Source organism: Dictyostelium purpureum (genome assembly GCF_000190715.1).
Source record: "Dictyostelium purpureum unplaced genomic scaffold DICPUscaffold_493, whole genome shotgun sequence".
In the NCBI taxonomy this organism is placed as follows: domain Eukaryota; phylum Evosea; class Eumycetozoa; order Dictyosteliales; family Dictyosteliaceae; genus Dictyostelium; species Dictyostelium purpureum.
In genome coordinates, this window is record NW_003519827.1 from 273 (window position 1) to 16,793 (window position 16,521).

Here is a 16,521-nt window from a genome sequence, read left to right on the forward strand (position 1 = left end):
TGGGTCTTCTAAATATCTATATTTTTTTGAATTATTATCCTTTTTAAAAAAAATGAATTAATAAAGAGTTTTTTATAATATATGATGTTATTTCTTAATGAGAACTGCCTTTGGTTTGACACAATTTTGATTTTTAATTTTTATAAAATGTTTTAATATTAGCTTTCTTAAAGGCTTCTAATAACTGAGGACTGATTATTGATTTACCGACTATTATTTTTTTTATATAATTAATTTTTTTTTTTTTTTTTTTAATTGTTTTAAAAATTTTTTAATTTTTTTTAAAAAATAGTATATTAAAAATTTTTTTTTTTTTTTTTTAAAAATTATTGCTTTCATACCACACATATATAATTTTTTATCCATCAGCTTTTTTTACAATCACACCCATATAATAATATTCATTCGTTTCCACACTTGTATATATATTCTTTTTTATTCTTTTTTATTTTTTTTTTGTAAATAATTTATATTTATATCTCTTTTTGTTTTGTAAATATTTTGTTATTTTTTTTATTTGTAAATAATTTATATATATATTTTTTTGTTTGTAAATATTTTTTTTGTTTTGTAAATATTTTTTTGTTTTTCTTTCCTATTTTTTTTTGTTATTTTTTTTATTTGTAAATAATTTTTATATTTTTGTATCTAGTATTTTTTTATTTATAAAAAATAATTTATTTTTGTAAAAAAAAATGGATAATTTTTTATATATGTATTTTTATTTAATTTTTGTTGCTACCATCAGTTTGTGTTTATCATTTGGTATTGGTTTATTTATATTCAAAAAAAAAATCGTCAAAGAAGGGGTTTATGAAAATGTCGACTGCCAGGTCAGTAAGGACGAAATCTGGGGAAACCAGGTACCCCAACAACAAGAACAACACCAACAACACCAACCCCAACAACATCAACAACACCAATACCAACAGTATCAACAACACCAACAATACCAACATCATCAACAAAGCCAGCAAAACCAACAACACCAACAACCAAAACTCAATTCTTCAACTCCTAATTATAAATCACTACTTAAAAGTATTCGTGATTATGTAGTAGAAGATGAAGAACAACAACCACAACCAAAAACTCAACCACAACCAAAACCAAAGCACACAGCTTCAACCCCTGGTTATAAATTACTACTTAAAAAAATTAATGATTATGTAGTAGAAGATGAACCACAACCACAACAACAACCACAGAAGAGACAACCACCACATCAACTACAAAAAAATACTTCTCAAAAGATTAAAGATCTATTAAAAGCTTTGGTCAATTCTTTTGGTAAGCTATGCCTTCAACCACCTCAATTGAGTGAAGTTGAAAAGGCCCATAAACGTTTAAATAAACGTTTGGAACTTTATCAGTTGATGGAAAGAAGGGAAATCCCAGGTGATGGTAATTGCCAAATGCATGCGCTATCAGACCAACTCTATGGTAACTTGAACCATAGCAGAGCAATAAGAAATATTATTGTAACCTGGCTTAGAAAAAATAGAGGTTTTTCCCTTTCTAATGGAGCCACTCTCTCTGAATTTGTCACAACAACTAGTTGGGACCAATATTGTAATAATATGTCCAAAAATGGTACATGGGGTGACCACCTTACATTAGTCGCTGCTGCAGAAATTTTCAGAATTAATATTTCAATAATTTCTTCAGTCGAAACCCAAAGTAATTTTGTAACAGAAATTACTCCAAGTAAGAAAAGCGACCATGGTATTTTGCTTTCACATTTTGCAGAATTCCATTACGGTTCCTTGTGCCAATTGGTTAATTAAATTTCTTTCTCATCATCATGAACATCCTCATCAGCATTCGTCTTGGTCCTCAGCATTATCATCATCATCATTCATCTTGGTCCTCAGCATTATCATCATCATTAGCATCCTCACCGGCATTCATCTTGTTCCAAAGTCTTAATACCATCAGCATTCATCTTGGTCCTCAGCATTATCATCATCATCAGCATTCATCATCATCAGCATTCTTCAGCATCAGCATCGGCATTCATCAGCAGCTGTATCATCAACCTTAAAGCTTTAGAAAAGAACATTTAGTAAATCAATAATAATTAATAATTTTAAAAAAAAAAAAAAAAAAAAAAAAATAAATAATAATAGAATATAATAATTCAATCTATTTGATGGAAGAAATACATTTTCCCTGGCCAGGCAAATATATTGGAACATCAAATGATTTTAATATTTTCAATATCCTATTAATTCATTAAATTTTCAAATAAAATATAATAAAATAATAAATTTTTTTTTATTATATTTTTTTATATAATTAATCATTTTTTTTTTTTATTAATTTTTTTTTTTTTTTAAACTATAACTTTATAATTTTTTTTTTTTTTTATTTATTTATTTAAATAAACATTTTTTTTAAATAATAATAAATTTTTTAGGACAATAAATAATAAACATAATAATAAATAAAAAATATTATATTTAATTAAATATTGATAACACCTCGAACCACTTTTTTTTTTTTTATATGTAATTTTTTATTTTTTTTCATATAAAAAAAAAAAAAGTGGTTCGAGGTGTAACGCTGAGAGATTAAGATTTTTAATAAACATTGAAAATAGACTAAACCAAGGGGACCAAATAACAATGATTATGAGGCTAATTGACATCGAAAGAAGAATACAAAGATTTAGACAAAATCAAGCCCAGCCACCAACATCAACCTCACAAAATGCACTTCATATAGACGAAAATATGAAGTGTAACAAAGAAATTACTATTACCGAGGGGCTACATTCTAATTTTATCAAGTTCCCTTAGAAGAAGAATAAGAATTTTAATTGGTAATATACAATCATTACCAAACTTGAATTCAAATAGTTTTGGAACTATCTCAGAACAGATAAACGTTAACAACTTTTGCGACCATATTAATAATATAAAATAATAATATTAATTTTTATATAGGTTTAATAAAGAAATTATAAAATAGATCAATTAATTAAAAAATAAAAAACTTTACTTTCTTTTATTTTTTTTTTTGCTTTGATGTTCATTTAAATAAATTTAAATCTTTTTTTTTCTTTTTTACTAAATGTGTTTATTTAATTTTAAAAAGTCATCTTGTTGTTTAAAATTATTTTTTCAGACTAATTATCTATAACAAATTTACCAATGTATAGAGTTCGAAAATTATCGTTTCCTTTTATCTTTTTTTAAAGAACCGGGAAGAAATTATCCAAAAATGGCTATTTTTTTCGAAAAAAATTAAAAAAAAAAAAAAAATTAAAATAAGTGATGCTTTTTTTTTTTAAAAAATAATTTTTATCTTTTTATAAATAAAGATATTTCAGATATAATATTTTGGTTTATTTTTTTTTCAAATAAAAAAATAAATGGCTTTTTTAAAAATCTATTTTTAAAATTTTTTTTTATTTTTTTATTTTTTTTTTATTTTTTTATTTTTTTTATTTTTATTATTTTTATTTTTTTCATAAAACAAAAAACAAAAACATAAATCATTTTAATAATGTAAAATATAGAAAGTCCAATAAATAATAATAATTTTAACATTACTGATTATATGTTTAAAACCTTTTGAGAACAAGTAAGTAAATTAATACATTATTTTAAAACAACAACATACCAATATACATATAGAAATTGGCATATAGAAAATAGACGCAGAATCACTAACATAAACTAAATTGACTATATTAATTAATATTCAAAAAAGCAGATTTACCAATTAAAACCATTCAATACCCCAACAGTATCTGCTGTCGTCGATATCATGAATGAAAGGATTTTGATCAATAATATTAAGATTTAGCCAATATTTATCAAATGCACAGCGAACCTATTAAAAGAGATTTTATACTATTTACAAGTAATAATAATAAATACCAATCCAATCACGATCTATTGCTCAATAATAATAATAATAATAATTTCAAAATTAATATCAATAACAATCATAAAAAGTCGCAGAAACTCAAATTCTTTCAATCTCTGGTAAATCAGCCAAGGCAAAATTCAAATCAATTGCAAGTTCATGTAAAAATTCAAAAGCGTTAATGGATGTACCGTTTAGCTCTTATAGACGCTAGTGCACAGTTATCATGTATGAAAAAAACATTGGCAAAAAAAAGATAAAACTTAGATCCAACTAAATACTAATGAAGATATTCAATCTTATCAACTATTTATATGAATCTCAATACATTTGCTTTGGACCAAGCAACAATGATAGAACACAAATAGTTTAGATAAGGAAATGGGTAAACTTCAACTTTCGTAATATTGTTCAAATTGTGAAACAGTCCAATGGTTTTAGCTTATCAAATATATTTAAAATATGACCCCCAAAGAATTTAGTATCTGATAGAGGTTCAAGGTTCATAAATGAAGTCGTCGTTCCCAATAAACAAATTCTTTAAAATAACTCCAACTTTCGCTTGCCATACTTAAACATAAGGTTTAACAGAAAGGTTTAATTCAACTTAATTCACAAGCTAGATCTTATTGTAAAAGAAACAATACAAATGATCCACAACAAATTAGTATTGCTTTATCCTCATATAGTATTATGCTTCATCCTTCTACTGGCATCTCTCACCATTTTTTCAACTTTATAAATGCAAACTTATAATCAGAATTGCCAAGTATTTGAACTGCTCAAGTATATAGATGTTATTTATTCATTGCAGAAATGAAAATTAAAACCTATGCAGATTGCAACTTATTCTCATATCTTTAATTAAATTAAAATATGCAAGATAAAGAATAAATCAAGCTAACCACCACAATTTAATAATGTAGATGGTGTCTTAACAGCTAAAAGTGAATATTAGAATATGACCTACCCGAAATCTTTTCAGTATTAGGTTCTGAAGCATCATCAAAACAGGATTTTAGCAATCAATCAAATAATTCAAAAAAACTAATCAAGTATACATTTAAATATCAATAAAATAAATTTAATAATAGAGCACAATATTTAAATACCCCAATTAGTCATCTATATAAAAAAATAAGAGTATTAACTCAGTAAATCAATAATCAGTCTTCAGTTATTAGAAGCCTTTAAGAAAGCTAATATTAAAACATTTTATAATAATTAAAAATCAATTTAGTGCCAAGCCAAAGGCAGTCCTCATTAAGAAATAACAGTCACACCCAAACATCACCAAATTCGTCCTAATACAATTAATAAAACGCCTCACATTTTTCAGGACCATCACTGCTGCGGATGCTGCCGCAGGTGGCACAAGTGGTACAGGTGACACATGAACAAGTGGATCAACCAGCATATCAACAGGTATAATAGCAGGTAACTCTTCAGACTGGAAAGACTCTTCAGATCCATTAGAGGACTCTTCAAGAGGTTCATCAGATAGCAAATCATCATCAGCTAGTGGTTCATCAAATAGTAGTTCATCAGATAGTAGTTCATCATCAGCTAGCAGTTCATAGCCATTAAAAAATATTTTCAACATCTCCCAAACTTCAAATTCCTAATTTTCTCAAACTATAAAAATAATGTCTGTCTTATGAGCATATCAAGAAATTCAAAGTAGGTGATCAAATAATACAACAACATCAACAACAAAAACAACCAGAAACAATACCAGTTAGAACAAATCATTAAAGAATTGAGTAAACGATATAAGCTGCTTTCAGAGACAAATTAGAAAACAAAATAAAATGAACATACCAATAAATACAAAGTAGGAGATCATATAATACCACAGCCACAACAGTAACAAAAACAACCAGAAGCAATAGCAGCCAGACCAAGACAATACTCATATAAACGTAGTGCACTAAGGCTACCTGAAAAAAAAATTGTATGTTGTATTTATTTCGACCAAATTGACCCAAATCTAATTTGAGGATGTGGATGCATCCTCGAATGATAATTTATCTCAATAAATACTTTTCGAGAAAGTTTATGGCTTATTAAAAAAGGTAGAAGTTTTTGGAAAAATCAAAACATTAAGAATAAGGCTAAAATTAATCAATAAAAAAGTGCAGCTTAAAATTCTCCAATCAAAAGCAGAAAACGAAATCAAAATTTCCAAAGGTTATATTAAGGAGTTAGAAATCTTTTGGTGATTCCCCTTGTTCATCCAGTTCACAATCTGCTTCAAGTGCCTCTGCCATTAGGAAAAACGATCAAGTATTAAAAGTAAAATACATTTCATTAGAAAAGCAATTATTTAAAAAAGAAGAGGAGAAGAGAGATTTTAGAACAATTAGAATTAGCTCAAGAAAGTCTTCAATCCGAAAATCACAATACTAAATCAGAGATTACAATTCTTCAAGATAAATTCAGTAAAGAATCTTTCAACATTGGTAATGATACTCCAGTTGGTATATCAGAAGCTTCACTGAGTTCTCGTACTGATATAGGGGATCCATCAGCATTGGTTTCTAAGCAAATTGATGAATTCGAAGAGAAAACAGAAAATAAATCCATTAAAAGCGGTAGAATCAAAAATCTATTGTTGGTAGTTCAAATGCAGGTTCTAATAGTTCACCAATCATCACATTGAATACTTCAGAAGAAATCAATGGTGATAGAATCAAAGAGACTGAACATGAATTTGAAAGTTATAGAATTGCAAAAGAGAATTTAGCAATGGAAAAAGCTTTAGAAACCAAACAATTAATAGAAAGTTTGTTGTAGATCTGAGAAATCTCGATGACGAGCTTCCAACAAAAATGATGATACAGGATGAACAACTTAGAAAATTAGAGATTTCTGACTCAAAAGGTTCATTTGGAAACAGTTATAAATGAAAATACACAATTAAAACTGAAAATTGAAAATATCGAAGAGGAGATAAGACAAAGAATGGAAGAAAATTTAAATCTTTTAAAAGAACAAACAAATCTTAAACTTTTAAAATTTAGAACCCTCAAAGAATCACTCTTAAAAGATCTCAAAAATAGATGTAAATAGGTTATTGATGTAGAATTTGTTTAGGACGAATATCAAGATCGTAATGCTAAACTCACTGACCATTTGAGGAGTTCCAATAAACCAGGTGAAATGATCAATAGACAATGTTAATTCAAACAAAGTTTGACGAAATCACAACATTTAAACACCTATTAAATAATGAAAATAAAAGGAAAAAATAAATGGTTTGACCATCATTATCAATTTACCCAATTTCGATAAATATAAATATGGTGTTGGAATCAATTTAAAAATAAAAATAAAAATAAAATAAAATAAAATAAAATAAAATTTTTTTAATAAGTATTGATTATTTTTTTTTTTTTTTTTTTTTTTTTTTTTTTTTTTTATTATTTCTTATTTAACATTCTTATTTTTTTTTTTATTTTTTTTTTCATAGATAAAATATAAATATCATTACTCGAATCAGTTTAAGGTAATATATATAAATATAGTTTATTTTAGAGTAAGTTTAACAGCATCCTCTACGACGACGACCAATATCAATCTCAATATTTATAATGTTACTGTTACCGCCACTGCATGGAATAAAACATGGATTGAAACCACATGAACTGCCACTTAAGCTATTACCGAACCAAACTAATTCATTATCAGAGAATGAGACACTTCCAGATGAGCTTAACATTGATTTAGATGAGGCACCGTTAACTGGGTTCTTTGATGAAAGAGATTCTATGAAAAATTAAAAAAATAAATTAAAAACAAATAAAAAAAAATAAATTGAATAGTTAAATATTTAAATATAAATTTATATTTTTTATAATATTAGTAAATAAATATAGTTATAATATATTTACTAATAATTGACATTTTGTAATATAGTATTTATCTTTTTAATATATATATAGTTTGTTTTAATTGGTAAAATATTTTATTGTGTGGTTCTTTTTTTCCAAATTAATTTTGATTTTTTTAATTTTTATAAACTAAAAAATCAATAAATATTTAAAGAATAAATAATAATGAATAAAAACTTGAACATTCATCAACCTAAAGGATGGGTTTGGGTGGAAATTTTTTAATAAATTCAGTCTGGTTCCATTACAAAAGAGTTTCAATAAATGTAATATCTTCTCCAAGATTAATTCAGATAAACATGGTAGAAAAAAATGTTATTTGTGTTCCAATTACCCACATCTTGTTACAAATTTATATTCTAATAATAAACCCCTCTAAAAATTGTGGAGAAATAAGACTGGCAATAAACTTCAAATTATTTTGATATTTTATACTTACTAGGTAGCAGGTCAATAAAAATGTTCATAGATTCGTGAAGAATTGTCCTTATAAAAGAGTAACTTTGAAAACAGATAGAGCAATTATATAGAGGTTGAAAATTATCTTTATCGTTATCCTTTTTTGTATCACTTGGAAGATTTAAAAAAAAAGGATAAAAGTGGATAAAAAAAAAAAAAAAAAAGATAAAAAAAGGATAATAATTCATAAAATTATAAAATATTTTCAATTTTATTTTAACAATTTTTTTTTTTTTTTCACAAAAACTTTACTTTCAATGGTAGAATCTTTTATGGGTAATATTAGAAGGTTTAAGAAATTATTTTATATTAATTAATTAGAATGAAAAAAAAAAAAAAAAAAAAACTTTGCTTTTAAAAAAAAAAAAGAAAGAAAAACGAAAGATTAAAAAGCATTGTAAGACCTAGTGTTGATGCATTCTAGTTATTTTTTGGGTCTATTTATAGAGCTAATTTAGAAAATGTGTAGAATAATATGTTTTTTTTAAAAATAAACGTAAAAAAAAATTCTACCTTTTTTTTTTGATTTGGATTTGTTGAGGTTTTAGTTTAACTAAAATAAATACCATTTTAAAAAAAACAATAATTCGACCTTTTGTTTTGGTTTTGTATTGGTTGAGGTTTTTATTAATAAAAAAGAAAATAATATTAAAAACGAAAAAATAAAAACAACAATGATTGGTGTTATAATGTTTTTCATGATTTATTTTTATAGTTTTTTTTTTTTGAAATATAATATTGTCATTTTATTATTAAAGAGGTGTGAATATAAGCATCAACACAAGTGAAAAATAGCACCATAATATGAAAGGAAAATAAAAATATTATAATTAATAAAATTCAAAATTTAAATCAAAAAAAAAAAATTTTTAAAAAAAAGCGCGGATTATAATTAAAAAAAAACTAAAAAAAAAAATATATTAAAAATCGATAAAAATGAATAATTTTTTTTAAAAAAAGAGATAACTTTTAAAAAAAATTTTTAAATGAATAAGATAACGATAATGGGTAAAAACTGAGAATAAAGATAATTTTTAATCTCTACAATTATAGGAAAAAGTGTTATATACTTGCTTCTATTTCATAATAGGTAAATAAACTATTGACAGTAGATAACCACCTTTAGAATAAAAAAACAAAATTATAAAATACATTTTAATAAAAATTATTTATTTTAATTATTATACAAAACTTTATTTTTTTATTTTCTCTAATAATTGAGTTATTTTTAAATAAAGATTTAATGTTGAAATATAAAAATTTAGATTTGTAATTATTTATTTTAATGAAATATTTTGATTGGTCCTATTACGTTGGTGTAGACAGTTGAATGGTAGATGGATAATTTGAGTTTGAATAATCCAATTTGAAAACCATAATTAAAAAGCCCCAATGTTTAATTTGTGACATAAAATGAGCTGATACTGAAAAAGAAACAAGAAAACCCCCACAGTTTGATTGTGACTTAAAATGAGCTGATACCAAAAAAGAAAAAAACCCCAATGTTTAATTTATGACTTAAAACTTGTTGACTTTGAAAAGGAAAGAATAAACAGAAACCCTAATATTTGATATGTGTGTTATAATATGTTGATGCCGAAAAAGAAAAGAAAAACCCCAGTGTTTGATCGTGACTTAAAATGAGCAGATATCAGAAAAGAAAAAAGCAAGAACCCTATTGTATAATTTGTGACTTAAAATGAACAGATACCGAAAAAGAAAAAAGCAAGAACCCTATTGTATAGTTTGCGACTTGAAACGTGTTGACTTTGAATAAGAGTAAACAAAAACCCACTGAAGAAAAAGTTGGAACTTAACTTAAAAAAATTAAAATTAAATATTAGTTTTTTTTATTTTTAAAAATAAAAAATAATTATGTTAATATTAACATTATAGTTACCTTAAGAGTTGTTTTGATATGACCTTGGAAAATTTAGAACTTTATTCTGTAAAGTTGAACTAATGAGATACATGACTTCTTAATACACATGATGATAAAGATGTGATTTGTTTCTTGGATGATGAAGTTGACTTTCTATAATTTAATCGATTGAATAATTGAAACATTGAATGGAGCGATTTTATTAATAATTTGGTCTTCACCTATTTCTTAAAAAGAAACATTGAATGAATTATCAAAACTATCAAATTAATCGCCTTCGAGTTCAATATCTAAAAGATCATCTTCATTTTAATCTTCATCTTCATTACCTTAACGTTCTTCATTAGCTACTTTCTGCATAAAATATTAATGAAATTAATTAATATATATTTATTAAGTATAAATATGAATGTGTAAATTACTTACTATGATGTCATAAAACTCTTTTCTACAATTTGGGCATGTATTGATACGTTCAGACCATTTTACAATGCATTGGTAGCAAAATTTATGATGGCAATCAATTGTAGCCATTTCATTTATATTTATAGTGTTAAGACAAATTGTGCATTTGTCATCACTTTCTGAACGATCACTTTCCAAATTATCTCTTTCTAATTGTTCTCTTTGTAATTGTTCTCTTTGTAATTGTTCTCTTTCTTCTATATCCCTTTGGATTCTTTCTTCTCTTTGTCTTTCTCTCTCTTCTCTTATTCTTTCTTCTCTTTGTCTTTCTTCTCTTGCTCTTTCTCTTTCCTCTCTTTCTCTTATTTTTACTGCTCTTTCTCTATCTTTTTGAACTCTTTGTAATCTTGATCTTTCTGATTGTTCTATTTGTTCTCTTTCTAATTGGATTCTTTCTAATCTTTTTCTTTCATATCCTTCTTTTATTTGTCTTTCAATTTCTAAACTTTGGTTTCTTTCTATTTCTTCCCTTTCTCTATATTCTCTTTGTATTTTTTCTATTAATTTAAGTCTTTCCATTTTTTCTTTTTCTTCTCTTTCTCTTTCTTTTTTTAAAATTTCCATTTCTACAAATTGCTTTACTATATTTAAACTCTCTTCATCTTCGAGTTTATGTTTTTTGGAAATTTGTCTATCACCATTATTTATTTCATTATCTTGTTCCAATGGTCTCTTCTTCATTGGATGATTGCCAATTGATGTGCATGCAGAAATATTACTTGATACTGGCTTTCTAACTGTTTTTCTTTTTGATAATGATGAACCTGCAGAGTTGTTACTTGACTCAGATTCAAATGGATAGACAGATGCAGAGGTTTTTGATGCGATTGTAGATGGAGTGGATGGAATTGGTGGTGGATTTGAGGTATTAATTAATTGAGAAGAAATTGAGTTGAAAAATTGAGATTCTGGTTGATGATGTGATGGGGCACAAGTGGAATCAGATTGCTGTGGTGGGGCACAAATGGAATCAAATTGCTGTGGTGTGGCACAAATGGAATCTATTTGCTGTGGTGTGGCACAAGTGGAATCAAATTGCTGTGGTGGGGCACAAGTGGAATCTAATTGCTGTGGTGTGGCACAAGTGGTGTCAAATTGGTCTGGTGGGGCACAAGTGGAATCAAATTGCTGTGGTGTGGCACAAGTGGAATCAAATTGCTGTGGTGGGGCACAAGTGGAATCTAATTGCTGTGGTGGGGCACAAGTGGAAACAAATTGATGTGGTGGGGCACAAATGGAATCAAATTGCTGTGGTGGGGAACAAGTGGAGTCAAATTGGTCTGGTGGGGCACAAGCGGAATCAAATTGCTGTGGGTTTTGGTGAATATGAATTTGATCAGCTAAATTGTTGTTGATTTTGTTATAATGTTGTGTATTGGTTATATTGCTATTATTATTGCAATTATTATTGTTATTACTATTGTTATTGTTATTGATTGCAAAATATTTATTTATTAAATAAACTGAAAAAATAATAGCTAATAATATATAAAAAACAATCATTAATTGATTCATTTTTAAATGGTAATTAAAAAATATTATTATTGATATAATTTATTGAATGATTAAAAATATAAAAAAATAAAACTATATGATTTTTTTGTATGTATATGATTATTTGTATTAAAATAATAAAAAAAAAAAAAAAATTCTATTTATAATATAAATACAATAAAAAAAATGTATATTAAAAAAAAAAATAAAATAATCGAAATACTAAAAAAGAAAAAAGAAAATTAAAAAAAAATTAAAAAATTAAAATTTCATGCTTTGCCACAAAAAGAAATGAAATTTAAAAAATCATTGACAAAACACGCAGCATTTATATTTTTTTAAAAAAAATTTTTTTAAAAAAATTAAACAGTGGGTTAAAAAGTGTGTGGTTGATTATTATAATAAAAAAAATTATTTAATAGTAGTTTTTAAATTATGAAAAGATTCCTTAATACTATTAAAGTTATTATAATAAATTATATTACCATTTTATTTTTTTTTTTTTATATATTAGATTTGGCATTTTTTATAAAAAAGTAAAATTATTTATTTTGTAAAAAAATATATATAGAAAAAGCATTAAATTATTAATAAAATCGTATCATTCAATGTTTCAATTATTTAAAACGATCAAATTAAAATAAAAGTAAACTTCATCAAAAAAATAATCACATCTTTTCAAAATTTATTATAAAATACTATGCATTATATAATTTCAACTGGGGAAAAAAGGTCTTAAAAAATTCAAAATGTTTTAAAACAAAAAATAAAATTCTTAAGGAAACTATAATTATAATATTTACATTATTATTAAATTAGAAAATTTAATAAAAATTAAATTATTTTATTTTTTTTTTTTTTTTTTTTTTAATTTTTTTATAATATTTTTTTTATTTTTTTCTTTCATCACCAAAATATAATAATAAAGAAATTGTAACAATGAATATTCTAGATTAATAATTTTTCTAACAGATTATCGATAAAATTATTATTATCAAAAAATTTATTTATAAAGTTATAAATTATAATAATTTTATTAAATCGAAAGTTTGAACATCGTTGGTATTGGTAATGGATTTGAATGAAATAACTAAATTACCGTTTTCGAATGACCATAACCAATATCCGTTTTGTGTGGCATTGTGTTTAATAACAATAGTACGATTTGAGGTGGCTTCTAATACCATTTCATCAGCACAACGTTTAGCAAGATTGGCTGCAACTTTTTCGACAACACCTGCAAAAATATGACCAAAACTAATTTTTAAATCGACAGAAACATGTGGGTAAACGGTTTCTAATGATTCTTGGTCGATGGTCCAATCGGCATCGGATTTCATTGCTTTTTTAACAGCTACTAAATTAGCATCCATTTTAGCTTGATTTTCTTTAATATTTAAACGGGTCATTAAAGAGTAGGTGCCTTGTGAAGGAAGAAGAGTTTCTAATTTAACGGTGAATATATCATGTGTTACAAATATTTGGGACGGAATTTTTCATCAGCGGCAACAAAAACAATTTTCTTATTTGAAACAGCGGCTAAGAAGGCTTCTTTAATAATGATTGCTGGACAGTTGGTTTAATTTCCTGGGTTTTGCTTTCTATTACTAAATATTGTCTTCATCTAATATTATTCGATGTTCTACCATATTTACTTGGCCAGAGAAAATTTGATAGATATAAATATTTGATTAGATTGAAAAATTTCAATATAGTTGACTTGATTTATTTTAAGTTGGTTTAAATAAAGCTTTTATTATTGAAACTATTTTAGTTTTATGATGAATCTAATAATTGTATGATTATTATCATTACTAATATATTGTGTGTTATGATTCTATAATATGTTTGAATGAAACTTATCTAATGTATCTTGAATATTACCGATATTTAATGTTTTTAAATGAAGTAGTATATAATTTGGTGATTTTAATTCCTCTTTAATTAGATTTCTCTTTATTTAAATTTCTATATGATGGTGGTGGTGGAAGTGTTATATTACCATTATTAATTAAAAAGCTATTACTGTTTTTATTGTTGCAACCACTACCGCTACTCCCATTGCTATCATTACTATTACAACTGCTTATACTACTACAACTTGCGCTTCGGGCTAAACTGATACTATTATTATTTAGATTGCTATATTCACTAACACTACTATTTAAATTATAGTTACTATTACTATTTTTTAAACTGAATGTTGTAGGTTCTGGTGCTGCTGTTGTTGTATTGTTGTTATTATTACTATAACTATTTTTTAAACTGAATGCTAATGTTACTGTTGTTTTATAATTATTATTATTACTATTGTTTAAACTGAATGATGATGATGATAAAGCTGCTGTTGTGTTATTATTGTTGTTATTGTTATTATTGATATTGATACTATATGGTTCTATGATATTTACTCGATATTTTAATAGTAATTCTAATGATTTAATTGATGATATTGAAAAACTTTTATTATTAATTGTGTAGTTTGGTAAAAATGTTGGTACATTCATTGATAGGAATACTCCAATGCTTCTATATTATCTAAAGAGTATGCACATTCTACTAAATCAAACATGTGCAGCTGTTCTTTTTTCTTTTCTGTAAAGTAAAATTAATTTTTTTAATTTTTTTTTAATTTTTTTTCTAAAAATAATTAAAATCTATAATCATTTTGTTTTTCCATTTTGAAAAAAAAAATTAATCATTACTATTATTATATGTTGCTATTATTATTATTATAGTGCATATAATAAATGATGATAAATTTAATAAAAAAAAAAATTCAAAAAATTCAAAATTAATTTTTTTAATTTTTTTTTAATTTTTTTTTTCTAAAAATAATTAAAATCTATTATCATTTTGTTTTTTTTTTATATTTTTATTTGTAAATAATAATTTTTTATATATTTTTGTTTGAATAATCAAAAAAAAAAAAAAAAAAAAAATTTTATAAAAATTAAAATAAAAAAAAAAAAAATATGATTCTATAATTGATTTTTCAATTGAATGAAATGCATTTTGACATGAACTAGGTCTTGTGATGGGTCATGAAACATTTTTTTTGATACCATTTCTTTAAAAATTGACTAAAGATTTTCAATTATATTAATATCTGGACTGTAGGGTGGTAATGGTTCAACTTGTATATTATTCTCTTTTAAATATTGCTTCACTATCTTTGCTGTATGCCAACTTCATTTGTCATGACAAATGATTGAAACCCTTTAATTTTATCTGCATAGTATTCTAAAGTAAGTTGTGTATCGCTTTTTATAATTTCAAGATTTAGTTTAGTAAAACATTAGTGTCATAAGCCCATGAAGACTTTCCATGGTCATTATCAAAATATTGGAACTTTACTTCATCCATAAACATACATTGTTCCACAATAAAATCTATATGCACAACTTCGAAAAAAATCTTTTTCTTCTATTATGTCTAATCGTATATAATTAATTAAGAGTTTATTTTTTTATTTATTTATTTATTTATTTTTTATTTTTTTTTTTTTTTTATTAACTTTTAAATTTATATTTAATTTTTTTGTTTTTACAACCCATAAAATCCCCCAATATCATAAGCCAAATGCATAAGTTTAAAACTAATTTATCTTGACTAACAGAAAACCTATAAATATCTTGGGTTCATTTATGAAATATGCGGGAAATCTTTAAACCATTTGGAACTCTTTTAAGTTGATGAATTTTAAACCTTCTTGAAAAAACTGTAAATTTACGACTAAAACTATTCTTTACCAATCAAAAAACGGGATTGAACGATCTAATTGGAACTCTTGTTACAACTTCGGATTTATACTTTTTGGAACCTCCTTCAATTTCTATTTTATAAATGTCTTCTTTTTCTGAGTTGATTTTAATTTTAAAAAAAAAAAATTTTAAAAAAAAACCGAAATAAAAAAATAATAAAAATATTAACAACCTCAAGGAAATATTTTAAAAATTATATAAAAATAAAATTATATCATGAAGAGCTATTTTTAATAAAAAGGAAAACGGTAAAAAATAAATATATTATTTATAAAAAAAAAATATATTATATTTATTATATTTTATTATATTTTATTTGAAAATTTAATTATTAGGATATTGAAAATAGTAAAATCATTTGATGTTCCAAAATATTTGCCTGGCCAGGGAAAATATATTTCTTCCATCAAATAGATTGAACTATTATACCCTATTATTATTATTATTCTTTTTTTTTTTTTTTTTTATTATATAAAATTATTAATTATTATTGATTTACTAAAAGTTCTTTTCTAAAGTTTTAAGGTTGATGATGCTGATGATGAATGCTGATGATGATAAATGCTGATGATGATGAGGATCAATATGAATGCTGATGCTGATGATGAGGACCAAAATGAATGCTGATGATGATAATGCTGTGGACCAAGACGAATGCTGATGATGAATGCTGCTGATGATGAGGACC

General features: G+C 24.6%; 6 protein-coding genes across 6 annotated transcripts; 2 read left to right on the forward strand and 4 right to left on the reverse strand.

Annotated features, from left to right (window-relative positions):
• Positions 1–695: 695 nt before the first annotated feature.
• On the forward strand, positions 696–1,787 carry DICPUDRAFT_84523 (uncharacterized protein; the record flags this gene model as incomplete). The annotated part of the gene is made up of 1 exon (XM_003293969.1): positions 696–1,787. The coding sequence occupies one exon, from the start codon at positions 696–698 to the stop codon at positions 1,785–1,787; it is 1,092 nt and encodes a 363-aa protein (XP_003294017.1).
• A 3,320-nt stretch (positions 1,788–5,107) lies between these two features.
• DICPUDRAFT_84524 (uncharacterized protein) lies at positions 5,108–5,479 on the reverse strand (the record flags this gene model as incomplete). The annotated part of the gene is made up of 1 exon (XM_003293971.1): positions 5,108–5,479. One exon carries the CDS (start codon positions 5,477–5,479, stop codon positions 5,108–5,110), a length of 372 nt encoding a protein of 123 aa, XP_003294019.1.
• Positions 5,480–5,687: 208 nt separating this feature from the next.
• On the forward strand, positions 5,688–6,948 carry DICPUDRAFT_84525 (uncharacterized protein; the record flags this gene model as incomplete). Its single annotated transcript, XM_003293970.1, has 4 exons — positions 5,688–5,710; positions 6,217–6,470; positions 6,509–6,661; positions 6,776–6,948. The coding sequence occupies 4 exons, from the start codon at positions 5,688–5,690 to the stop codon at positions 6,946–6,948; spliced, it is 603 nt and encodes a 200-aa protein (XP_003294018.1).
• Positions 6,949–11,496: 4,548 nt separating this feature from the next.
• DICPUDRAFT_11201 (uncharacterized protein) lies at positions 11,497–11,874 on the reverse strand (the record flags this gene model as incomplete). The annotated part of the gene is made up of 1 exon (XM_003293972.1): positions 11,497–11,874. A coding segment is annotated over one exon (378 nt), but the record flags the coding sequence as incomplete, so codon positions are not given.
• A 1,217-nt stretch (positions 11,875–13,091) lies between these two features.
• On the reverse strand, positions 13,092–13,535 carry DICPUDRAFT_42864 (uncharacterized protein; the record flags this gene model as incomplete). Its single annotated transcript, XM_003293973.1, has 1 exon — positions 13,092–13,535. A coding segment is annotated over one exon (444 nt), but the record flags the coding sequence as incomplete, so codon positions are not given.
• Positions 13,536–14,009: 474 nt separating this feature from the next.
• DICPUDRAFT_158964 (uncharacterized protein) lies at positions 14,010–14,576 on the reverse strand (the record flags this gene model as incomplete). Its single annotated transcript, XM_003293974.1, has 1 exon — positions 14,010–14,576. The coding sequence occupies one exon, from the start codon at positions 14,574–14,576 to the stop codon at positions 14,010–14,012; it is 567 nt and encodes a 188-aa protein (XP_003294022.1).
• Positions 14,577–16,521: the final 1,945 nt, after the last annotated feature.